We start from the raw sequence: 12,861 nt of genomic DNA, 5'->3' as shown, positions 1-12,861 counted from the left end.
ATGAGTCATCCCCCTCAACAGTACCCAAAGCGGTGTATCTGTTTAGCAGGGGGATGACCGCAGGGGACCCCTGCACTGCTCTTCCTGTTGGTCTCCCATTTACTATCTGGCTGTGGACCCTTTACCTGCAGTAAGACCAACTCACTAAATGTGCTATTCACGTCCTTCTCAGCATTGTGGATGCTCCAGTGCCGCAATGCGGTCCGTCAGGAGCTGAAGGTGGATACACTTCCCGCACACATAGTTGTCAGGGACACGGGAAGCGTCCCTGACTTCCCACATAGTACAGGAGGAGCATAACACGTGTCCGAGCTGTCCTGCCATGACTTAACCCTAGATAAACTTAATTTGGCAACAACAATGCTAAATGTTACTGACAGATAAAGAAGGGAAGAGGATCTCTCTGTGTGCTGTAAATGTCTCCATTGGCATATGGGGGGAGTGATGGGAGAGCAGAGGTGCAGCCATAAACCTCTCTGCAGTGCTTTTCATTGTTTGCAGCATCATCATCATGGGCAGTCGGGAGGCGGGAGTTTGTGACTGCCGCCGCTCTCCTCAAACAGTTGTGCCTTTTGTAGGCCGCTCGCCTCACGAACTCCCGCCTCCCGCCGCTCTCCTCGAACTGTTGTGCCTTTTGTAGGCCGCTCGCCTCACGAACTCCGGCCTCCCGTCGCTCTCCTCGAACTGTTGGGCCTTTTGTCGGCCGTTCACCTCACGAACTCCCGCCTCCCGCCGCTCTCCTCAAACTGTTGGGCCTTTTGTAGCCCGTTCGCCTCACGAACTCCCGCCTCCCGACTGCCCATGATGATGATGCTGCAAACACTGACAAGCACTGCAAAGAAGTTGATGGCTGCACCTTTGCTCTCCCATCACTCCCGCCATATGCCTATGGAGAAATTCACAACACACAGGGATATCCTCTTCCCTTCACATGGGCGGAAGAGACCTCCTCAAGAGTCCAATGTAGCCTGAGTGCACATTGCACAAGCACGAATATAGTCAGGAGGACCACGCTGCAGTGGTGCAAACCTTTCAATGATGTCAGTGGATCACGAGACATTACTGCAAAGCCAAACTGAACATCATCCTGCTCTGCCATTCATTACATCCCCATCACTCTGCCTTCTAACCTGACTCCTGCAGATCCTTACTCACACCAACTTACCTTGCACCTATCCCTCTCTATTCTACCTTAAAATTTCCCCATCTCACTAGCTACCCCTCACACTCACTCATCCTAGTCCAATCACACCAACTAACAACACACAACAGTCGGCACTTGTCTCTTTTAGCCGATGTTTGTGTGACGTTTCTGTTAGTATGCTGGCAAGCATTGAAATCTATATTTTCAATACTTTCCATGCTTGGGCAGTCCTGTGTGAACCTTTGGAAGTGACTGAGTGAGTTGCAGTGAATGGTGATACATAATGGTACACCTGCAATGTTGATGAGTGTGTAGAGAATGGTTTGGGCATTGTCGGGGTGCTTTATGTTGTTGGTGTGGGGTGGTGCTAACCTGGCGCATCGTGTGGCAGCCAGCGTACAGCGTCAAATGAAGGACATCTGGTCATGGTGAGGCCAGCCCTGACCTCCCGGGTAGAAATGTGGTCGGGTGCTGATGCCCTCTGACCTGTGCAGCATCAGGTGATTGCAGAGAAGATCGGTGTGTTTGTTGGTGCTGCTGGTGTGGGCGGGGGCGGTGATCATGGTCAGTATCTGAAGACCAAGGGGAGACAGTATAAGCCGCACCCATTCTGATATAATAGATGGCAGGTGAACTTGAGATAACAGAACCGATCTGTCAATGGTTAAAAGGTGACAATGGATGGAGAACTTTCTCCAAACATTTGCAACCTGCGTAAAGATAACGTCTTTCAAATGCAGCAACAGCTTCTGAACTTGGAAAGTGAGTGCTGTGAGATTGGAGCTTTTATAGCGTATTTCCAGCTTTCGAGTAATGAGATGATTCCATGGCCATTCAACTCCCGCCCTGGTTACCCGGCGTAATCCCTGAGCAGCGTGGACCCCGTGGGTGACCTGGCAAACTCTGAAGGTGGTCTGAAATGAGTTGTTAACAAGGTGATAATGAGCTAAATTGCCTCCCCCGCCGCTGTGTGTCAGATCTGCTCAGTGCTGACAGACCCGACATTTGGGAAAGTCATGTGGGGCAGGTTCACAGCGGGGTCCCGACCCACCATCAAATAAATAATTTTCCACCTGACCCGCCACCGATCACGCCCACTGACCTCCCGCAATATTCAATCTCACTCTGTCCCACTCCCCATATATTCAGGGGCTGTCAGTAAATTTGTTTATTAAATAAAGTGCTGTCTGTGTGAACCTTTCAATGCCCCTCAGTCCAGACTCATTCCCTGATGATCAGAATTACCCGCCTGGAGCTCAGTTACCAGACCTGTCATGTTTGGGGAAACTTGTTTCATCTTTGCAGCTCCTAATTTGTGGCTTTTATGGATTTTCCCAGAATTAAAGGATATAGCGGCAATTCCCTACATTTTATACTCTGCATTATAATAATCTGTATAATATCTCGGGGTGAGTTATATTGTGAAACGTCGCTAACTGCTGCTCTATAATCCACCCTCAGAATTTTATGTAACAAGGAGAGTTTATTCTGTCCCATTACAAGGTTTAAATATCTCTGTACTCCTAGTTTTAGGGGAGGGGAGTCTCTCACTTATTCCCCATTAAACTGGCACTACATGTATTCCAGGGGTAACTGGCCCGACAGTTTGGGAAAATTTTCGGAAGTTCCCTCCCCGAGCGGGGCCTCACACACGGGGTGGATTATGGGGAATTCCCGGGTTCACTGTCCCCGGTTTACCCGGGAGCCGCCCGCTCTGTGTGAGACTCCACCGCTGGCCAGTGTGTGTCTGTACTCAGGGATAATACCCCACACCACGCTAGATTGGCCGGTGTGTGCCTGTACCCCAGTGATAATACCCCACACCACAATAGATTGGCCAGTGTGTGTCTGTACCCCGGGGATAATACCCCACACCGCGCTAGATTGGCCGGTGTGTGTCTGTACCCCAGGGATAATACCCCACACCACACTAGATTGGCCGGTGTGTGTCTGTACCCCAGGGATAATACCCCACACCACACTAGATTGGCCGGTGTCTGTCTGTACCCCGGCGATATTACCCCACACCACGCTAGATTAGTCGGTGTGTGTCTGTACCCCAGGGATAATACCTCACACCACACTAGATTGGCCAGTTTGTGTCTGTACCCCAGGGATAATACCCCACACCACACTAGATTGGCCAGTGTGTCTCTGTACCCCGGGGATAATATCCCACACCACGCTAGATTGGTCGGTGTGTGTCTGTACTCGGGGATAATACCCCACACCACACTAGATTGGAACCTTTTTACCGGAGGTTGAAGATCCTGAATATAAATCTTGTCTTAATGTTCAGGACTGTAAATAATTCTAAACATTTACAGCTGAAAGAATTCCCGATCCCAAATATTCCCAATCCAGGAAACTTGCCCTCACCAAGATATACACTGCACAGTATTGGAGCAAATATCTAAGTGTTAGTGGTTTAAACTGGGTTTCTCTCCTGTTCCCAGTTGAAATGGTGAATGTGGAAAACATTTGTAATTAATTTGATCTTTACTGCCTCGTTATATTTTATATTTACATTCCACTGTGCAGCATCAGTAAATATGATTTTGGGCCGTAAACTGCGGACTCTCGGGGTGCGTACGATATGCGCCCATACTCGAAGAGGTCCCACAAATGCAGGTTCTCGGCACGCAGGGCACATGTGCTGAGAACCTACAGTTGAGATGTGTTTAAATGTATTTTGACAGATTGTAAGCATCCCCAGGAGAAGGATATTCACAGGCAGAGATTGGGCTATTTGCCCAACCCCTGCCCAGCGACTGTCCTTCACACTCTTATGCCTGGTAAAGGCAGGCGTAGCCAGGGTAAGAGTTTTAAAACATAGAACAATTAAACTGATCACTAGTTTTTATTTTAAAAACCCTGTGCATTAAAATATTTTAACCCTCTTAAAACATATTTACAACAAATCAATTTCAATTAATTTTAAATATTTTAAAATTTTTTAACGTGTTTTTTTAATGTGTTGTGTTTCTGTGTTTCGGGGGTATTTTTATTGATAGTACTGGGCGCTCATACAAAATGAACTCCCAATATAATCAATGAGAATACTGGATGTTCATTGTAGTCCAGGCCATGTGACCCCAGGTTGCGCTTAGGTTCCTGGGATGTGTGAGCCCATTCGCCGGGCGGCGCATCAAGGCCTAGGTCCAGAAGTATATGTTCCTCCGGGACCACCAGGTACTTTCAGAATATTTCTTCGGTCGGAGGTGACTGCCTACAGGAAGCCACCGACCGCAAATTTCAGGCCATTGTAATTATGTTTTCAGATTCTTTCAGTGAGTTGCATTTGTTGATGCGATAAAGAGTGTAAAATCCCTATTTTTTCACAAGGTTCAGTTCTAGATTCTCCAGCTCTTCGAGAATTACTAACTGATCCTCTAATTACTGGTCATATGTGTGCTTCTCTCTGGGTTTAACTGAACTGTTTGTTTCCCTTCATTACACAGCAATAACACAATCCGTGACTGTTCCACAATTCACCCAACAGTTAGAGACAAATAAACAGTTACCTCAACACCTGGCATTTGTGCAGAACGGGTCCCAGCCGCTGGAGTCCTTCACACTGAATGTAGCATCGCTCCACATCGAGGTCTTTTATTGTATCACAGAGTCCAATGACATGAGACAGGACCGCACAGTCAATTGGGGTCAATGTCAATCCACTAAATGTAAGTCTTTCCACAGATCCCACTATGAGCCGAGCCAGTGCTGTATTCTGTGACTCAAACAGGTAGTGGAATGTGTTCAGGAGTTTCTTTTTACCAGTTACACTCTGTATGTTCCCAATCTGTCCTTCAAACATCTCCTTCACCCAGTCAATCACACGGCAAATGGTTTGATGAAGAAATTTACCCAGAAACTCCTCCAGGGGCCCAGCGGTATGTGGGGAGGAGAGACCAGCAACAAAACGGAGAAATATCTCAAATCGCCCATCCTGCTTGCTGTGGGCTTCACGGAGGAGGTTCAGGATGTCCCCAGGATCGGGAGTCAGGAATTTTGCGAGTGCAGCTACAAACTCTTGGATGGTGAGGTGTGGGAATGTGTATACCACGCTCTGGGCAGAATCATCTCTCCCCAAAAGCTCCATCATGAACCCAGACAGGAACTGGGAAGGTTGCAGATTGTACTGGATCAAATCTCCAGTTCGAAACACAATCTTCTTCTCGGAGACTCCTGTGAAGGCCATCTCACCGAGCTTCAGCAACACATCACGGGGGCTTTCAATCTCTCGGCCGTGGTTTTTCAGAATGTTGTAGATATAGTAGGAATATAGTTGTGTTATGGTCTTAGGAACTCGCTGCTGTTTCCTGTCTCTCTGTCTAAAGAAGGGACCCAGTGACAGACCGAGGATCCAGCAGTAGGAAGGGTTGTAGCTCATGGTGTACAGGATCTCGTTCTCCTCCACGTGTTTGAAAACAGCTGCTGCCACCGCCTGATCTTCAAAAAACTTGTTGAAATATTCCTTCCGTTTTTCACCAACAAATCCCAGGATTTCAGCCCAGAGACTGATCTCAGCCTTTTCCAATAAATGTAATGCAGTGGGACGGCTGGTCACTAGCACTGAACATCCTGGGAGCAGCTTGTGCTGGATTAAACTGTACACAATGTCAGACACTTCACACCAGTCTTCGGGATCTGTGCACCTGTGCTGAGGTTCTGTATTTCTCCGATTGTCAGCAAAATCGATCCTGTCCTTGAATTCATCCAAACCATCGAATATAAACAGCAATACCTCTGGGTTCTCCCAGAGCGCTCTCAGAATATTCCCAAAATAAGGATACTGATCCTGTATCAGGTTCCTCAGGTTTATTCTACAATTAATAGTGTTCAAATCCCGGAATTTAAAGCTGAAAACAAATTGAAAGTGTGGATATATTTTCCCTGTGGCCCAGTCATGAACGATCTTTTGTACCAGTGTAGTTTTTCCAATCCCCGCAACTCCGCTCACTGCTGCTGAACTCCCAGATTTGGATTTTTTCCAGGAAAAACTGCTGTGGAACAGTTGATCAGTTCGGATTTTCTCCAGATCGTTCCGGAGATGTTTCTTTGTCCACTCTTCATGGTCTCGGCCTCTTGCCAGCAGTTCATGTTCTACAAGTGTCCGATCTCGAACAGCAGAAATGACCGTTAGCTCAGCGTATCGATCAACCAGCTGGAAAACCCTAACCTTCTCCTTTATTAGAATAGTGTTCACTCTCAGTGTTTCAGTTTGTGCCCGCAGTGTTTCCCTGTGTTTCTGTTGAACATCTTCAATTAGAACAGATAGGAATGGTTTCAATGTTAGTTATATTGATATAAAAACATATTGTATAGACCACTTTAGTATTCACTAGAATCGTGCAAGATTTAATTCACAGCTTGAACAGACATGAATATAATAGAAATTATAACTCACTTAATGGAAACCTTGAAAGTGAAATATGCCCCAGAACAGTTCCAAATCCGCAGTTGATTCTAATATTTACTTAACATGGAGATTTATATGAAGGTGATATTTTCCTTCTGGTGGTTAATACTATCCTGTCTGCCTGGTTCTGTAGACATCACATTACAATCCACACATGATCCTGGTTATACGTCAGTAGAGGTTCTAGTGGATCAATCTTTAGAACCATTAGTGGTGCCTACCTTCTGCAGAAGTAGGAAATATGACATTGGATATCAGTTGGAGATGAGCAGTCTGTGAATGGTCAGGAGTCCCATTGTTATCAGATGAAGCCTTGAGCATTGTATCTTGTGTATTGTGTTCAGAGAGATGGACAGTTGTGAATATACACAATATCCACTGTTACTGTATTTGGTCTTGAGCAGGGTATCTGGTGTAGTGTGTGCACTGGGTGAGGGACAGACTGTAAATGTACAGAATATCCATTGTTACAGCATTGGGACTTGAACAGGATATCTCTGGTATCTGTGGATCGGCCTATTACCCTGGACCCTCCATAAACGTGAGCTGCCCCCTCTGTAAAATTCAGCTCATACATAACTGCGCTGCTCATTTCCTGACGTGCACCAAGTCCCGGTCACCCATCATCCCTATATCAGCTACTGGTCCGGTAATGCCACGATTAAATAATTCTCAGTACCAATACCTTCATGGCCTCTACCCCTCCCAATCTCTGTAAACTCTTCCACTCCAAGAAACCTCAGAGATCTCTGCGCCCCTTCATATTCTGGCCTCTTGCGCATCCCTGATTTTTATCATTCCACCTTTGGCGGCCGTGTCTCCAACTTCAGCACTAAGCTCTGGACGAGCCTCCCTAAGCTTCTCCTTACTGAGAGAGGATCACACTGAGGAGACAGGAGATAAATTGCTGCTGTTCTAGGACTGGGACAGATTATCTGGGGTATTGTGTGCACTGAGAGAGAGAGCACACTGTGCAGAGACAGGAGATAAATTGCTGTTGCTTCAGGTCTCGGGCAGGTTATGTGGGGTATGACCAGCACTTCTGTAGTAATCTGATCACTGGTAAAGATTACTGCCATTCTGATGTACAGAGGCGATAGGGAAAGATGGTTTAAGGCATTAGGAGTTGAGGTTGAGGTTGAGGGAACGGTGAGGGGATTTGATATATTTTGTTTGGGCAAGAGATTGCTACTGAAATGTTTTAATGGAATTCACAACTTTAGTACAGGAAACAGGCTCGGAATAAGCAAAATAATTAATAAAGGGGGCAAAAATGAAAGTCAGAAGGAAGTCAGAATAATGCTTTCACCCAAAAGATAATAGCGTGGGTGGAACCTGGACGGACACTAAAGGGACAATGTTACTGGAGTCAAGTGACAATGGAACATGTTTCTGTGGATACAGCGAGGGGAGGGGTAGGTGGGTTCATCCCCACCAGGGACATGGTTCTTTGGGTCCAATGGTTTTTCCTTGTCCATAATCATTATCCAGCTATTTGTGTTTCAGAATGAGAAACATGTGTCCGTAGTTTTACATATAAATTAATTGAATGTGTATTTATAACAGTCCTGTCATATCACCGATCAGAAACAGAAATAGAACTACACCCACTTCGCTCATTGCAATGATAGAGCAAAAACATTTACCGTTCATTTAAGTCGTCCTACCAATAATTACACTCCCTTCTTCCATTGTCGTCTTACATTCCTATAGTGAAGCTTTGAGAAATTACAACTGTGTTTCCGTTCGTCATTACATGGAGTCGAAAAATGACTCCTGAATTAAATAACTATTCTGAGAGTAGAATGAGATTCTTCATTATGCGGTCGTTAGGAAGCTAGCCAATAACTTCCCATTCACGCTGAACACTGTCTTTTCCTCGCAATCCTCCACAGATTAATGTTCAACTGTGTGAACTTCTGTACACTTTCTCAGATCGGATCCAACACTTCCTAACATCTTGTCCTGTGCTGTGAAATGATAACATTTTAATGGTTTGCATTGCTCCTCCTATCTCCCTACAGATTACAGTGAGACATATTTCAAGGTATGCAGGTAAACCTTAACATCTGGTTCAAGGCACTAGATTTTCAGTGCATCAGATTCCTGCCAGGTGTGTATGGGGTTTCAGTGTATCAGGATCCTGTCACATGTAAGTGTCCACATGTACAGTTGGACTAACTGAATCATTCAGGGGTATTCAACGTTTAGGAAGGATAGACAGAAAGGAAAAGGAGGCAGGGTGGCATTGCTGGTTAAAGAGGAAATTAATGCAATAGTAAGGAAGTACATTGCCTTGGATGATGTGGAATCGGTATGGGTGGAGCTACGGAATACCAAAGGGCAGAAAACGCTGGTGGGAGTTGTGTACAGGCCACCAAACAGTAGTAGTGAGGTTGGGGACAGCATCAAACAAGAAATAAGGGATGTGTGCAATAAAGATACAGCAGTTAACATGGGTGACTTTAATTTACATATTGATTGGGCTAACCAAACTGGTAGCAATGCAGTGGAGGATGATTTCCTGGAGTATATTAGGGATGGTTTTCTTGACCAATATGTCAAGGAACCAACTAGAGAGCTGGCCATCCTAGACTGGGTGATGTGTAATGAGAAGGGACTAATTAGCAATCTTGTTGTTCGAGGACCCTTGGGGAAGAGTGACCATAATATGGTAGAATTCTTTATTAAGATGGAGTGACAGTTAATTCAGAAACTAGGGTCCTGAACTTAAGGAAAGCTAACTTCAATGGCATGAGGTGTGAATTGGCTAGAATAGACTGGCAAATGATACTTAAAGGGTTGACGGTGGATAGGCAATGGCAAACATTTATAGATCACATGGATGAACTTCAACAGTTGTACATCCCTGTCTGGAGTAAATATAAAATGGTGAAGGTGGCTCAACCGTGGCTAACAAGGGAAATTAAGGATCGTATTAGATCCAAGGAAGAGGCACATAAATTTGCCAGAAAAAGCAGCAAACCTGAGTATTGGGAGAAATTTAGAAGAAACTGAGGAGGACAAAGGGTTTAATTAGGAGGGGGAAAATAGAGTACGAGAGGAAGCTTGCCGGCAACATAAAAACTGACTGCAAAAGCTTCTATAGATATGTGAAGAGAAAAAGATTAGTGAAGACAAACGTAGGTCCCTTGCAGTTGGACTCAGGTGAATTTATAATGGGAAACAAAGTAATGGCAGACCAACTGAACAAATACTTTGGTTCTGTCTTGACGAAGAAAGACACAAATAACCTTCCAGAAGTACTAGGGGACCGAGGGTCTAGTGAGAAGGAGGAACTGAAGGATATCCTTATTTGGCGGGAAATTGTGTTAGGGAAATTGATGGGATTGAAGGCCGATAAATCCCCAGGGCCTGATTGTCTGCATCAACAGAGTACTTACAGAAGTGGCCCTAGAAATAGTGGATGCATTAGTGATCATTTTCCAACAGTCTATCGACTCTGGATCAGTTCCTATGGACTGGAGGGTAGCTAATGTAACACCACTTTTTTAAAAAGATGCGAGAGAGAAAACGGGTAATTATAGACCGGTTAGCCTGACATCAGTAGTGGGGAAAATGTTGGAATCAATTATTAAGGATGAAATAGCAGTGCATTTGGAAAGCAGTGACAGGATCGGTCCAAGTCAGCATGGATTTATGAAAGGGAAATCATGCTTGACAATCTTCTGGAATTTTTTGAGGATGTAACTAGTAGAGTGGACAAGGGAGAACCAGTGGATGTGGTGTAGTTGGACTTTCAAAAGGCCTTTGACAAGGTCCCACATAAGAGATTGGTGTGCAAAATCAAAGCACATGGTATTGGGGGTAATCTACTGGCGTGGATAGAGAATTGGTTGGCAGACAGGAAGCAGCGAGTCGGGATAAATGGGTCCTTTTCGGAATGGGAGCCAGTGACTAGTGCAGTGCTGCAAGACTCAGTGCTGGGACCCCAGCTCTTTACAATGTACATTAATGATTTGGATGAAGGAATTGAGTGTAATATCTCCAAGTTTGCAGATGACACTAAACTGGGTGGCAGTGTGAGCTGTGAGGAGGATGCTAAGAGACTGCAGGGTGATTTGGATAGGTTGGGTGAGTGGGCAAATGCATGGCAGATGCAGTATAATGTGGATAAATGTGAAGTTATCCATTTTGGGGGCAAAAACACAAAGGCAGAATATTATCTGAATGGCGGCAGATTAGGAAAAGGGGAGGTGCAACGAGACCTGGGTGTCATGGTTCATCAGTCATTGAAAGTTGGCATGCAGGTACAGCAAGCGGTGAAGAAGGCAAATGGGATGTTGGCCTTCATATATTTGAGTATAGGAGCAGGTCTTACTGCAATTCTACAGGGCCTTGGTGAAGCCTCACCTGGAATATTGTGTTCAGTTTTGGTCTCCTAATCTGAGGAAGGACGTTCTTGCTATTGAGGAAGTGCAGCGAAGGTTCACCAGACTGATTCCAGGGATGGCTGGACTGACATATGAGTAGAGACTGGATCAACTGGGACTTTATACACTGGAGTTTAGAAGGATGAGAGGGGATCTCATAGAAACGTATAAGATTCTGACGGGACGGGACAGGTTAGATGCGGGAAGAATGTTCCCGATGTTGGGGAAGTCCAGAACCAGGGGACACAGTCTTAGGATACGGGGTAGGCCATTTAGGACTGAGATGAGAAACGTCTTTACTCAGAGAGTTGTTAACCTGTGGAATTCCCTGCCGCAGAGAGTTGTTGATGCCAGTTCATTGGATATATTCAAGAGGGAGTTAGATATGGCCCTTAGGGCTAAAGGGATCAAGGGGTATGGAGAGAAAGCAGGAAAGGGGTACTGAGTTGAATGATCAGCCATGATCTTATTGAATGGTGGTGCAGGCTCGAAGGGCCGAATGGTCTACTCCTGCACCTATTTTCTATGTTTCTATGTTACAAGACACTCAAATTTACCAATAATTGAAAAATTGGATTCAGTTGTATATTGAGCGTACACAGAAGCTTTTTGGATTAATCACAAATCATAAGATTCCCACATTCAGGCAACGTATAAATAGAGTCAAACATTCTGATACTCAAGTAAAATAAATCTCCATGTCCTCACTTACCTTCCAGGTGAGTGGGTACTTCGGATAAACCTCGTGCGATGTTCATGTAACCAGATGGATCAGGACCTGTTGAAATCAATTAACTTTGATGAAATCAGATCTGTGTGATATTATATTAAAATCTGCAGTGTTTGAATCTGAAATTTAATGCAGTGTGTGATTTTACCGTACCAAGTTCCTGTATTTCTTTCAGTATTTTGTTCAATTTCGGTAACGTGTGGCGCATTTTCACACAGGATTCCCACATCACCCTTCGGGCCTTAGAGCCTTTCTCCATCACCAGATTGAGGAGAAGTTTGGAACTGTCCGCCCGGTTTCCCTTCTCCACGAGCTCAGTGACTTTCTGTAAAGAATAATAATGAATATATTGAGGAGCGGAGTGAAAGAGAAACACTGAGAACGGGAAGGAAATGATCTGCTCAGTGATGGGATCACCCTGTGGTTTTGAACACAGAAAGCAGTCACTGGGCCAGGTACTGATCCATCCTGAACATCCGACAAAAGCCGACAAATCCCCCGGACCTGAAGTCCTACATCGTAGGGTTCGCAATGAGGTGGCTGCAGAGATAGTGGATGCATTGGTTTTGATCTTTCAAAATTCCCTAGATTCTAGAACGGTCCAAGCGGATTGGAAGGCAACAAATATAACACTGCTATTCAGGAAAGGAGGGAAGAGAGAAAACAGAACTAGTGAGCAGTTAATCGGACATCGGTTGTTGGTAAAATGCTGGAATCCATTGGTAAGCGAATGGTATCCGGGCACTTAGATAATATCATTAAGCAGAGTCAGCATGTTTTTATGACAGGGAACTGATGTCTGACAAATTTATTAACTTTTTTGAGGACGTACTTTATTTTTATTTCAAAAAGGCGTTCGATAAGGTGCCACATAAAAGGTTATTACATGAGATAAGGGCTCATGGGATTGGAGGTAATGTATTTGTTTTTTTAACCTTGGCCATTGGTGAAAATTAAGAGACGTGATTTAAAAAGTAAAAATAGAGAAGTGATATTTCCAAACTAAAACACCTTATTAAATAAATAAGATATATATATATTTTAATATTTTTAAGTTATTTTCTGATAAGTATTTCATTGCCTATAAAATAGAGGGGAAGGGCGGATTGGTGCGTAGTTGCTGAGTGTGTTTTGCTGTGTTTATAGTTTATTTCTGCTCGATAGTTCCGAG

General features: G+C 44.7%; 1 protein-coding gene across 3 annotated transcripts in view; it reads right to left on the bottom strand.

The window, feature by feature from the left end:
- LOC139239507 (NACHT, LRR and PYD domains-containing protein 3-like) overlaps nucleotides 1-12,861 on the bottom strand; it is a 72,757-nt gene that overhangs the window by 12,788 nt on the left and 47,108 nt on the right. For all 3 annotated transcript variants that reach the window (XM_070868301.1, XM_070868302.1, XM_070868300.1), the window contains exons 6-8: nucleotides 11,844-12,015; nucleotides 11,673-11,738; nucleotides 4,669-6,406 (exon numbers count right to left, since the gene is read on the bottom strand). In XM_070868301.1, coding sequence (XP_070724402.1) covers nucleotides 4,669-6,406; nucleotides 11,673-11,738; nucleotides 11,844-12,015 — 1,976 coding nt within the window. The remainder of the gene's footprint in view (nucleotides 1-4,668; nucleotides 6,407-11,672; nucleotides 11,739-11,843; nucleotides 12,016-12,861) is intronic.

The sequence above is a fragment of the Pristiophorus japonicus genome, chromosome 27, assembly GCF_044704955.1.
Source record: "Pristiophorus japonicus isolate sPriJap1 chromosome 27, sPriJap1.hap1, whole genome shotgun sequence".
Lineage (NCBI taxonomy): Eukaryota > Metazoa > Chordata > Chondrichthyes > Pristiophoridae > Pristiophorus > Pristiophorus japonicus.
This window is presented reverse-complemented; position numbering and strand designations above follow the sequence as displayed.